A 12,884-nucleotide genomic window follows, 5' to 3' on the forward strand; every position below is an offset into this window, starting at 1 on the left:
ACACCCTAGGGAGACCACAGAAGACTTGCTCGTGGGCTACTAGCTACATCCAGGGTGATGAAGTTAGGGTGGTATTCTAGAAGAACAGGGATAGCTATAGAAAACACCCCCAGAAAAACAAGGAAAATACATGCTGTTGCAGACTTCAAGAGACCCCTCAGTACTTTGCTACAAATATTACTGATTGTCCCTAAAAGGATTCATAATATGAATAGTATCAAAAACCTTAGACGAGAATAAGAAAGTCTAGCTAACAAGATGAATGTTTTCAAGCACCACTACACCATAAGTGAGATATACATAGAGGGATACACCCCAGGCAGTAAATCCTGAAGAGAAAAAAAAAAAAGAAAAAGAAAAAAGTTCATTGGCTCAACTGTGCAAGGAAACTTGTATAGAAAAACCAGAGCCATATTCCAAGAGCTCAGGAAAAATGGTGCTCTACCCATGACCACTTGAGCAGGGCCAAACAGGAAGCCATTTGGAAGACAAATTAAATACCCCACCTGCTTATGTTCTTCAACCATCAATAACTTTCCAAGAAAATGTATGCAGAACCCACCTCTTCATATATTTGAAAAGTCTCAAGAGTTTATAGTTATATACACATTCACAAAGGTGGATGGTTTGCCATAACGGGTGCAGCCAACAGAATTTGTTAACATATTAACATCTAAGTTCAGCATCACATAACCCACACATTGGAAAACATGACCAATAACATCTTTATTTAACTCATTACTACTAAATCATGTATCTACACATATATCTATACCTACATGTGAATCAATTGTCAGGAAAAAAAAAATCAATGGCTTGAATATCCCCTTATTTTTAAGAAGTGTTTCGTGTTTAACGAAATTCAACAACTGATCATCATCCCTTTTCAAATAGACTACGATTTTCAAAACAGCTGCAGAATTATCATGGCGACCTCCTTCTCTGGAGTCTGCCTTGGCGAGGGCTATCTGGTGGGTAACGTGTTGCTGTGAATAGCAGGGGCGGAAGGGAGCAGCTCCTTTCTTGCAGGCCAGGGATGTCAGAGCAGCTGATGACTCATCTTGTGTGCAAACGAAATGCGGACAGGTTAGCAGCATTGTTTTTCTCAGAGAAGACAGAAATTCAAATCTTTTGCAGATGACTCCTCTCATACCAATAACTTTGGAGCTCCAACTTCCTTGTAGTCTAAAGAAAAACTATCATTTTGGCAAAAATAAAAGTTTTTTTAGTGATTTTTAAAAACAAGCTAAAAAAGAACAGACAACACCCGTTGAGTTTTGGTGCGGGGAGGAGGAAGCAACTCAATTCTGCTAAATGAAGCAAATGCATTTGGTTTACATTGTATTTGAAAACAACGAAAAGCAGACTAACCAATTTTGACACAGCATGGGTTTTCAAATCAAGCTATGGGAACTCTTTAAAATCAAAATTTAGACTGGAACAAATGCTGCACTCTCAGGAAGAGTCTGATCTTTCTATGAATATATATCACACACTGATTTTTCTGCTTCCATTTACCCACTTAAGAAGCAATTTTAGTAACTTCCAGGGGCAGTGCTTTTTAATGTTTAAAAAAAAAAAAAAGGACCAGCGCCAGGCTGCAGTTCTTCAGTTCTTTCAGTGATAATGAAAATTAAAAACACCAAATAAGGCTAAAAACAATGTCAAATGTGACTAAAAATAGTACCTATGTTATAGTCTGGCAAATGAAAAATGACGCTCACATAGGCCCGCACCACCGCGGCAGGCTGGCAGACTTCAAGGGCAAACAGAAACATGCTCCGTGAGCGGTGTGAGCCGTGCTTGCTCTCCCGCCCCACACCCTACTCACGCAGCGGCGAGGTCTGGGTAAGATGTGGGAGGCGAAGAGGATTTCATCAGGCTTTTTTTTTTTCTATAACATTTACTTTTTGGCCACAAAACCCTAAACACATTTTCACAGTTACAGGTCATGCATAACTTGCAAGTCAAAGGTTTTACAACTACTGTCTAACTACTATTTTTGGACAACAGATTCACATGCAGCTAATCATCCCAAAAGACGGGGCTTCGATAGCACTCTTTAAGCTTCACCATCATTCCTTGACCCAAAATATCTAAGGAATAACTCCAAAGGGCAGTCAATGAATTTTTACTGTCGTATTTGAGATCATATACTTTATAAGCCCAGAAAGGTTTTCTTTGTTTTTGTTTTCTTCTTAGCCAGCTGCATGTTACTCCTAAACCACCAACCGTCTTCTTAGCCTGACTCTGCTACTCCTAACGCTTTGATGCTAGACACCATTGCACAACCATCCAGAACTGTGGCCAGTGTGTTAGCCACAAAGCAGGAGCCACTAAATTTAAATAACTTAAAATAAAATAATACAACACAAAATCCAGTTATTTAGGCAAACTGACCCCATTTCAACCACCTGATGTTGGACCGCAGAGGTTATATAACATTTCCATAGTCACGAAAAGTTCGATTGACCTGCACCAACCTGGGCAGTCCGGCGGCTGCACCCCCATCAGCTTGACCTTCAAGGGGTCCGCTCTTCAGTCATGTGCGAGAGTGAACTTAATTATATATTTAAAGAAAACACTTGATAGCTCTCTGATCACACAGTATGACTGGAACTGATAACTGATTTGCCTTTTCATTACAACTTATGCCCCAGGTCACTGTACAGAAATTTTCCAAAGACAATGCTTTGTGACAGCCTATTTGGCTCTATTTAACACAGTAAGCATTCTCTTGCTTATGTCAAGGTCATTAATAAAGATGAAAATTCATGCTTCTTATAGTTTACTATTTACACAACACTCATTGTCCTTTATACAGAAGGGGCAGAGGGTAGGGGAACCAATGGTTTGCAATTTTTAAAAATTCACATCCCATGGTTTTCTTCCAACGTCCATACTCACCCCTAAATCAACCCTCCGTTGATCTCTCAGAGAGGTAGATGCTAACTAAAAAATGAATATATGAATCTACAAAAGAAAGAAAAAACTTGAAAGCAAGAGTTGAGTTCGTAAAGGGCACTCATCCACCCTGAAAAGAGTCACGCAGAGCCCACCGGAGAATTCGAGAGGCCTGGGACGGAGGAGAGGAAAGCGCCGCGCTTGTCAGCCTTCGCTGGGGAAGTCCAAGCTGCCGCGTGACTCTGCCGCTCTGTGGGTCTTGGTGCCATCCTCAAAATGGAGCCACCCGAGGTTGCTTTCCACTCTGACTTTCTGTGCTTTCCGTTGTGAAATTTTCTCACTGATGTGCAACTGTGAATTCTGGCCGATTGTGTCACTGGGCTTTGGTCACTGGGGTAGATGAGCTGTTAGTGCCATGGGCTAACGCCAGAACAGTCCAGAGCAATGGGATGCGGAATCCGTTAAAACATCAAGTCTCTAAAAATTCTATCAGGCAGGCTGAGCCATCACACACACACACACACACACACACAAACCCTGAACAAACAGGTGCGCAAGTGACTGTAGGCAGAATTCCCTCAAACAGTATTTCTTATGCCAGTAACACTCACGCAGAAAATTCTGATTTGGTTGTTACTGTTATGCTAGGTTGTAAAGTCAAGATTCTATCACAGAGGTGACTGATTTTGCACTGCTTAATTGCAACTCTAGCATCAGATTGTTTTTAAAAGTTACATGAATGTTTTTACTCAGTATTTTTACACTAAGAAACACAGGGCGCTGGACTGTCATACACGTTAGTGTCTGTATGTAACCTACTTAACACATAGAAGTCTATCAAATACTACACTACACGGCTGGTCATTTCTTACTGTACATAAACATATGCAGATATCATTTACAAAATGAACTGGAACATGGCATGGCTTAAAATTGCGAGGGCAAAGTCCATCTGAAATATAGCGTTCTTAACGCAACATTTCTGTGAGTTTGGGTTCCCCCCACCCCCGAGAGGAATAGAAATTAGGTCAGACATGCAGTACAGCAGCCTGGCTGAGTCTGAGAAATTGACACTAACCCAACAGTATATTGTGTTACGTAATAGAGGACAGCATTCAGCTAATGTGATACCTAAATTATTAATACAAAAAAAAAATCCTAGATTTGTTGTATAATACCCAATAGCTTACACAATAAAATGGCATTTTAACCTAATTTCTAGCTTGAGCTTTCAAATATATTTCCTAAAGGTCTTAAGAAAAAAAATGTGAAAGATTTGAAAAACCCGAGTTCATATTTTTATATTGAATCTCCACAACAATGAACAGTGTTAGCTTTGGATTCTGGTCATTATACTGTCATTTTATCTCACACAATTACCATCACTTTACTCTGCATATTTTGTGCTGCTTGAAGGTAATAGTTAGCATGTAAGTAAATTAAATTGTCTCCATCATACAGGGTTACTTGAGCCTTGCTTTTTGGAACCAGTTACTGCTTATCTTTCTTTCCCCTAGTTTCACAGATTCAATGGAACATAAACATTTATTTGCGAGGAGTCTGTCACATAGCACTTGCTCCAGGAATTCCAAAAAGAAATCAAAAAAAGAGCTGTAAGCACAGCGATTTGTCATTTAATTCTAGCAGATCTTTCTTCCTGAGCGTCCCAAGACCTTCACACACTGAAGCATATTTAGGAATTTAGGAGGAACTGGTCCATTTAAATTGAGAATGTAAGTTGTTGGTTTACCTTGCCACTTTTCTCAAGAAAAACATATGTCAAAATACAAGAGATTGCCTTACTTATACAGCAAGATGGAACTGGAATTCTGAATGGGTTAACTCTCATGGAACAATAATTTCTTTCAAAAAATAACTGTGGACTGTCTGCTGAAATGCCAGCCCAGGTCTGACATTGGTTCACAACACTCACTGCCAGTATAATCCCCCAAACTGGGGACAAAAGACAAGATTCTGCTTCTCTCCATTTGTGCCTTGCAGAATACAGGACTTGACCACAACACAGAAGAGGAGCTAGTGTGGGAAAGGAAAAGCATGGAACACCTCACCGGTGGGTCTGGGCGCTCGGGAGGTGGCCACTGTTTCAGACCCTGGACTCGCTCATGCCCACCAAGTCCTCCTACTGGGATTCTCCTGACAAGATCCAAAACCTGAGGCAAATCAAATTATACACACATACACATACACACATACAAATGCTCACTATTTACATTTAAAATCCTTGTTTTGTGAGATGGCTTGAGAAAAATTGGCATATAGTTTTCCTGTGGGATGAGGCATTTCCCATCATTACTCAGTTTACTGCTCCCCTGTTGGGCTTTCAATTTAATAAGCACGTATCAAGCTCTAATTACAAGGGAAGGAAAATGAAGGTACGTGATAAAACACAAAACATTGGAAACACTTGTTCAAATATTTCCTTCAAAAAATGACGGTCCACTTAACTTGTCGTAATTTGGGTGCCATTCAAAAAGTATAAAAGGCCTTGGCAACTGAATGAAGACTGGGTTTCATTTTTAAAAAGGAATCAAACCAGCTCTGTGTATTGTCGCTGAATTTGTACGTGGATTCTCAGGTTTAATTCTACTTGTATACATAGCATCTTTGTTTTAATCTACCACATTTAGAGAAGATCACATTGTATGCACTTGCACAGTTTAACGTCTATGTAGAATAGGTCTATCTTGTCACATGATTTTGGAAAATCATAAATTACAATCCATTTAATAAGTGACTATGAGGATGCATGCAATCGTCTTCGAGCTGCTGCCACCGATGCTCAGAGCCATCTGCCTGGCCTCTCCTTGAGACCCCACATTTCTGTCCTCCATGTTTGTCTTGCATTAGTCAAGTGGCAGCCCAAAGGCCAGCCCTCGGCACCAAACGATCAGCGTTGCCCCATCATCTCCCCGCAGTCCAATCACCAACACCTGCTCAACCCCTGGTTGGCACCCACAAGAGACGTCCCTGACGCCCTCTTCAGCCACAGGATATCACAGTGAAGCGCTTAGAAATGCAAGACATGTTGTGGAGCACGATGCCCAGGAGGAAGACCAGGACACAGGCCACCAGGATCACAGTGCACACCCCGGACCAGGTGGAGCTTTTCACTGCACCCCGCCTGTCTGGCTCCTCCTCCACGGCCTCCTGGGGAGGCCCGCCCTGCAGAGGCTGCTGCTCCGCAGGGACGGTCACCACGGTGACAGACTTCTGCTGGCTCCCAGGCAGCAGGCGGCAGCCCATGTCTCCGGGCAGCAGCGCTCGCTCCTTGGAGATGGGCAGGGGCAGCATGTAGCACCCGTTGCTGGGAAGTTTGATGAAGACCGGGGTGTGCTCGGAGGCGTGCGGGATGGCAATGACGGCAAGGACCTCAGGGTCATCAGGCAGCTGCGACACGGAGAGGCCCGGGGGCAGCTTGGTGATGCCCCGGCACCACGGGCACCTCACGTCCTTCTGGCTGGTCCTCATCTGCTGAAGGCACACGGAGCAGCAGGTGTGCTTGCAGTCCAGGAGCTTGGGCCTTCGCCGGGGGCTGTAATAATTGAAACAGATCTGACATTCCAGCAGAGAATCTTGGGAGAGTGTCTCCATCGTGAACTGGGAGCAGGGAGGTCAAGGCCAAGGGGAAGAATCTTGTTCTCAGAGGCCACCACTCCGGCACCTTCCTTCTTCGAGTCTTCCCAAAGTCGCGAGGTGATGAGGAAGCTCACAGGCATCGAGCAAGCTCAGGTGGGTTCATTTCTGAAGGAGACAAAAATGCACACGGAGTTAATTATTTCAAACAAGCTGAGACATCAGCATATCTGATGGATTTACGCCACTGCTCAAGAGCCTTGACAGTAGGTCAAAAGCATAAAAATTTCCCACCCGTGAGACTGCAGGATTCCTGTTACGTCCAGTGGCAGGTGAATGACTTGTCTCAGATGGCTTGACATGGTGAATACTTTGTTCGTTTCTACAGAATCCAATACCTCTGGTGTGTATGGATACACAACGCCCCACATTTCGTAAAAGGACCGGTCAGTTGTTTGTTTTGTACACTGCAGTGGACCTGGATTATTCTCCCAATACACCGGAGAAATTCTCGTTTCCACTAAGTTTGTAGCATTTTCTAAAAGTAAACTTCTTTCGATCTCCTCACTCTCTTTCCCTGACCCTACTTGCCCTCCCGTAGGTGGTCACGGCCGCATGCAAGCAGCTTTACAATGCAGGCGCCTCCTGTAACTGAGCTGCCGCTTTCGAAGGGTCAGGACTGTCCCTCTCTCCTAGGCCATCAGGATGAGGCCGAGAGAGCACATGCCGGCCTGTTTCTTTTTTCACCCAACCATCTGAACCAAGGCCATTCTTGTCCATTGATTTTAAGAAAGACAAAAACAAAACAAGACCCCAAAAAATAAGACAATACCACTACCTGAACCACCAGCGGCCATGAACCTTGAGGCGGCTGGGGTCCCAAAGGCACACAGCATCAGGAATAGCACTCAGGCAGTTTATTAAGTTCATTCCTACTTAGGCTCGTGCCCCGTAACGTGACCACAGGCAAAGACCATTCTAATCAGGTGAAACGTTGTCAGAAGACCAGCATGCACGCAGCCTTCACCGCTGACCCCCCAAAAGCACAGCGTTAGCTTCCTGGTATGGACCAGCTGCAGGGTGACTCAGCACAACTCACTCGGGGCTGGAGGGACCCCTCGGAGCTCCAGCAGCGTTCACAAAGGCTGCCCGGCTCTGGTTCCTACTGAAAGCCTCCAAATCATGTGTCTCTGGATGGAGCCATGATGACTCTGGAAAGAACTGTTTGACCACAGATTGTAGCAATAATTGCTAGTCCTAGAACCCCAGCCACACCCAGAGGCGGGAGCTAAAGACAAGGAAAATCTCTTCCACATTCTTCTGAAGAAGGAAAGCTTCTTTCCCTAACTTCCTTCGTGAAATTAAGAATGCACACTCGCTCGTGTTAAAGTCAAAATTAAGAACACAGAAAAAGCATGAAGTAAAGAACAATTGCTGATAAAAATTAACAGTGACAATCAAGAGAGCAATATATTTTGAAAATCCTTTGGCTGTATATTAAATTATTAAAAGTAAAATATAATAACATAGCATTAAGAAAGTTCACATCATAATCAATTATTTATCTAGCCACTACTTCAAGAAATGTTTATTGAATAATTAAAATCTGCTCAGAGTAGAACTTGAATATTCTCATCTAAAAGAAAAAAAGAATATAAACATGTGAAGTGATGCATATGTGATCAGTGGGGGGAATCCTTTCCCAAAGCATGCATTTACCATGTCGCGATGATGGACAAGTAAGACAAATATCTTACTTGTCAACTATGCCTCAATCAAGGTGAAAAAAATAAAGTATCTATCAAGTATCTATCATGCACAAATCCAGCTACTGTAGGATATGAAGAAGAATCAGACCCAAATCCTACCCTGAAGCAATTTACAGTTAGGTAAGAATGAATGTGTATTTTTTTCTCTTCCATTCATTTATTCATTCCAATGTTCACTGCATAGCTACCATGTGTCAATCATTACAGTATTTACTTTTGTTCCTTGTGGCTAAGGCCTTGTCACTGCCCATAAGAAACTCCCAGCCTAGAAGGACTCACACAGTGATACATGCAAAGTGATATGTGACACACAGGAGCTGAAGGAATCAGGGACAGCTCAGTGACAAATCTGGACGATGGGGAGGATGTAGACATGTCCAAGCAGAGGACGGGTTATTGCCAGGCCAGAGATCAGCCTGAGAGGAGGAAAGGCAGTGAGCTATCACAGAATTCTCTCTAGACTGTGGCTGTGACACAGACTACAGGTTTTTTCTAACAAGAGTCACCTAGAGGCCCAACCCCTAACAGTTTCACAGTTTTAGCTCTTACATGTAGGTTTTTGATATGGATACCCACAGGCCCAGCCAGGGGCAGCAGGTAAGAGAGGGAAGAGATGAGTAAAGCCAGCAACAGGTTAAGGGCCACAGACCATCGACAGTGGACAGCCTCAAGCACCAGGCCAAGGCCGCAGGGCCCTCGTGGGGCCTTCTGCTGAGCGACGGGAAAACACCAGCAAGGTTAGGAGCGTGAGAATGGCTCATCAAGTAGCTGTATTCAGGCTAGATTCGAAAGACCTGCTGGGGCGCTGTTCTAACATTAGACGAGAGTAATGAGTAGCTGAAGTAAACAGTGGCAATTAGCGTGAAGAGAGGCAGACTGTTGAGCAGTCTTACAGGAGTCAAGTGGGATCAGCTGTGGCTTCTGGTGAACCTGTAAGAGGGAAGGAGTCAAGCGAGGTCTTGAGAGGAGGCCGCGATCATTGTGAAAAACGGGGGTCCCCAAGACAAAGACGAGTTCTGCGGCCATATTCCATCTGAGGTGCTCGAAGAGACAAGAAATACGTTCTTCAGAGCAATATTACAGAGTCAAAAAGAAGCTGAAAATGTGAGGCTGATATTGCAGAGGAAAGTCAGGACTAGACCCAAGAGACCAGGCAACATCCACAGAGAAGAGACATCAGCCAGAGACAGGCAAAAGAGAACAGAGAAGACCTCGGGGAAAACCTCTATTTAAGCCCAGTCAAAAAGGAAACTGGAGGCAAAGTAAGAGGAAACTCATCACTATGTCCCAGGTGAAGAGTTCTGAGAGTGAACGTTGAGGAAAGGCCTTGGGGATCGGTGACCAGGAAGCAGCTAGTACTGCTAAGTGGTTTCGGCAGGTGTGAGGGTGGAGCCTGGCGGAGCTGCTGGAATATAAGAACGAGAGCCCCAGATGGGCAGTGTGAGGGCCAGGGGTAGCTTAAAGGGAGGACAATCAAGAAACGCTTCTTTTTATCCTCAGAATAGAGAAATCTGAGCCAAGAGGGGCAGAGGAGGCAAACTCGGGTGCTCCAAGCCAGAGAGATGTCAGGGGTATGCTGTCCAGCACAGTGACCACCAGCCCCAGGAGCAAGCAAAAGCAGTGAGCGGAGCTTAGAAATGGGAACGCGTATGGGCAGCCACAGTGGGGAATGGGGACTGGAATAGGGTTGCCCAATGTGTTAGTGACCAGGGTAGATTTCTTCTAACTTTATAGTTCCATGGTCCTGAATTTATTTTTTCTTAACGAAAACACAGGGTTTCCTGGCCAATACTGGCAAATTCTCTCTCATCTATCTTTACCATTTAAACCCATTGATATTATAAACCACAGGGAGACAGCATGTGTCCGGCCGGCATGGAAGGATTGATCTCTCGGAGCTAGAAATGACAGCATCAGGGAAGGACAGTTGAAAAAAGCACAGATTGCTGCAACTTTAAGAATTTGGAGAGAGCCTTCCTCAACCATGGCCCCTGAGGACAGCCACCCTCAACACAGATGGAGTTGAGGACAATGTTTCCTGACACTGATTTCTTTCTTAACCTTCCTTTTGTCCCCTATTATTTACTTTTCTTTCTTAGGAAAATGCAGGCAGAATGGGGGGCTTTGGCCTCAGAGAATCTTGGGTCAAACCCCTGCTGTCACACAGGAGAAAGTCACTTAACTCCTCAGGACCTGCTTCCTCCCTGGTCAGATGGGGAGGATGGAGTTGTGGCTGAAGGTCAAGTGAGTTCAGAGTCCGCGTGGAGCCAGACAGTGAAGGACTGGGTGCCAGTTCCCTCCTTCCTCCCAAGTGTCCCCACGGTCCTGTGTGTGACCTGCCCAGAGGCACTCCCCGGCTCTCCAAGAACTGCCATTTTGAACAGCTTGGAAGGAATGTAGTGTTCTCCTTGGCCCTGCCCCAAGACCTGCCACACCATTTTTTTTCCTTCAACAAAACCAACATGCAATTTTCCTCATGAATTTATGTTCCAAGTAATGCTCACTTAATTGCTGTTGAGCTCCCTTCAAATTAGAGCATATTACTCAAATTTCCAACTCCATCCGAGGAAGCTCTAGGCCTTACCGCACAGGCTGAGCACAAAGGGGAGGCTGCTCGGCACTCGGCCACTCAAGCCATTTTGGCGGCAGCCGCTCTGATTTATACACCGGCCTGTTCACAACGAAGCCAACCTGCACTGCATTCCGGTTACCTTTCTCGAGTACAGCTAGGCACGATGGTGATGCGTGAGGTAAAGAGAGGAAAATTTATGAGGCTGCCGACCACCGGAGCTAATGAGGAATCATTCTTTCTCCCTTTCATCATAAACTCAAAATGTGTGAATAAACTACATTAGAAAGAGAATGGAAACAAGGGCCACACGCTGGCTCGAAAGAAAACCCAGAAACCCTGGCCAAACGCAGGAGCGTGCGCTGGTGACTGTTTGGCCAGATCAGATGCTCCAACACTCCTTACATTTAAAAGGACGGGGTACCCCTGCTAGGGTGCCTAAGAACAAGTATATACTGAAATATACTGGGACAATTTTCAATGTCACCACAGCCTATGTTGAAAGAATCTACAGCAAAGATCAAAGAGAAAAACAGGCCACAAAAAGGGAGGGCATTCTCAAAATAATTACGGCTTACAGGGTAGGACTTACGCTCAAAGACATCTTCATAAAACGGTACTTGGTTTCATATATAATATCAGTTGTACCATATGCAGATAAAAGGCCTTGAGTAATCATTAAACTCAATACTAACGCATGCCTTGGTTTTAAAATACTTTAAAAAATGACCTGAGATGTTTGTACGTGGGGGAGGGAAATTTGGGGGGAAAACTGTCAAAGCCAAAGGGCTCTGTTGGTTGCTGCTGCCGTCTGGGCAGTAATATCGGGCATTTATAACATTATATGTTTTCACACAATAAAATTTCTTCTTTAAAAAAAAACCCTCTGTAATTTTAAGCATCTTTATAAAAGGCATAGGTATAATAAATCGCAAAGGGCTCCAACACTGAATTTTTATCATCTCACTTGCTTCTAGAAGTCCAGGCATGAGGACAGAAAAGCCAAGAAAATAAATAATCCAGATAGTTTTACTCTAATAATCTTTCACTCTTACACTCTTAAGACTCTTCATACATCCCGATTTAGATCAGCGACAGTGGCATTAATTACGGAGCCGCAGAACTGTTGCAAGAACTGGTATTAGTTACACCTGGCCGACATTGACTTGTTCCATTGGATGGTCTACGTGAGGACCGTAAACTCGATGCTTGTGTTGAGAAAAACCTCAGTCTGAGACGAAACTAGACACTCGACTGCTTTTCTTATTGTAACTGAAGCAGCATGTCTTTTTGATGCAGGTCATTTCCTCAAGTCTTCGAGAAAATGTAAATATTTGAAATGGGATTAAACAAAATAATTACAATTCCATTTAATGTGGTATTTCAGCTGGCAAGACCATTTAGTTATATTGGACCTTAGCAAACACTTCAATTAGTGGCAAGAAAGGGAATGGCCTGGCAGTGACAGATGTCACTGACTTCTGGTCCTCTGGTAGCAGAGAGTAATTCACTCAGGGAGCAGTTGCCGAATCCGCGTAGAGCCCAACTGGTGTAACGACTGTCTTTGTTTTAATGGAGAAGACAGTGAACCCTGACAGTTCTCAAATGAGAATTCCACGGGCCAGTCTCTAATATTTGCACCATTTCCTCCTGTGAGCACCCTGTTTTGCTGCTTTCGACAGCAAAGAATTCAGCAAATGAAGGCTGTCGCTGGAAAGTCTTAGCTGACCACGGGAGGATGGGGCAGGTGACGGGGACAGTGCTGGAGGTGGACTGGCCCTGGCAGCCAAGGCAGGCAGGCGTGGGACAGAGAGATCGATGGTGAAACAGGCAGAGAGCAGCAGATCGGCCAGAACGCCAAGGTCGGTCGAGCGACCTGCCACCCAGGCACAGGACCAGTCCTGCCAGCGCTGCCCCCTGGGAGCTGACCGCAGCGTAGGCGCCACCCTGGTCTGCGTGTGCCGATTCTGTTGCTGCAAAAACACAGCTAACCAGTCCGCTTAGCCCAAACCGCGGTCTCCAGAAATGTATTTACTCAGGAGCATTTC

The 12,884-nt window shown here is 44.5% G+C and overlaps 1 protein-coding gene across 3 annotated transcripts in view; it reads right to left on the reverse strand.

The window, feature by feature from the left end:
* Nucleotides 1–359: 359 nt before the first annotated feature.
* RNF152 (ring finger protein 152) overlaps nucleotides 360–12,884 on the reverse strand; it is a 65,756-nt gene continuing 53,231 nt past the window's right edge. For all 3 annotated transcript variants that reach the window (XM_054583753.1, XM_054583752.1, XM_054583754.1), the window contains one exon: nucleotides 360–6,666. In XM_054583753.1, the coding sequence (XP_054439728.1) occupies nucleotides 5,905–6,516 (612 nt within the window). In that variant the 5' untranslated portion in view covers nucleotides 6,517–6,666 and the 3' untranslated portion in view covers nucleotides 360–5,904. The remainder of the gene's footprint in view (nucleotides 6,667–12,884) is intronic.

Source organism: Pteronotus mesoamericanus, unplaced genomic scaffold (assembly GCF_021234165.1).
Source record: "Pteronotus mesoamericanus isolate MK-2021 breed Mesoamerican mustached bat unplaced genomic scaffold, CSHL_Meso_final contig_74, whole genome shotgun sequence".
NCBI classification, from domain to species: domain Eukaryota; kingdom Metazoa; phylum Chordata; class Mammalia; order Chiroptera; family Mormoopidae; genus Pteronotus; species Pteronotus mesoamericanus.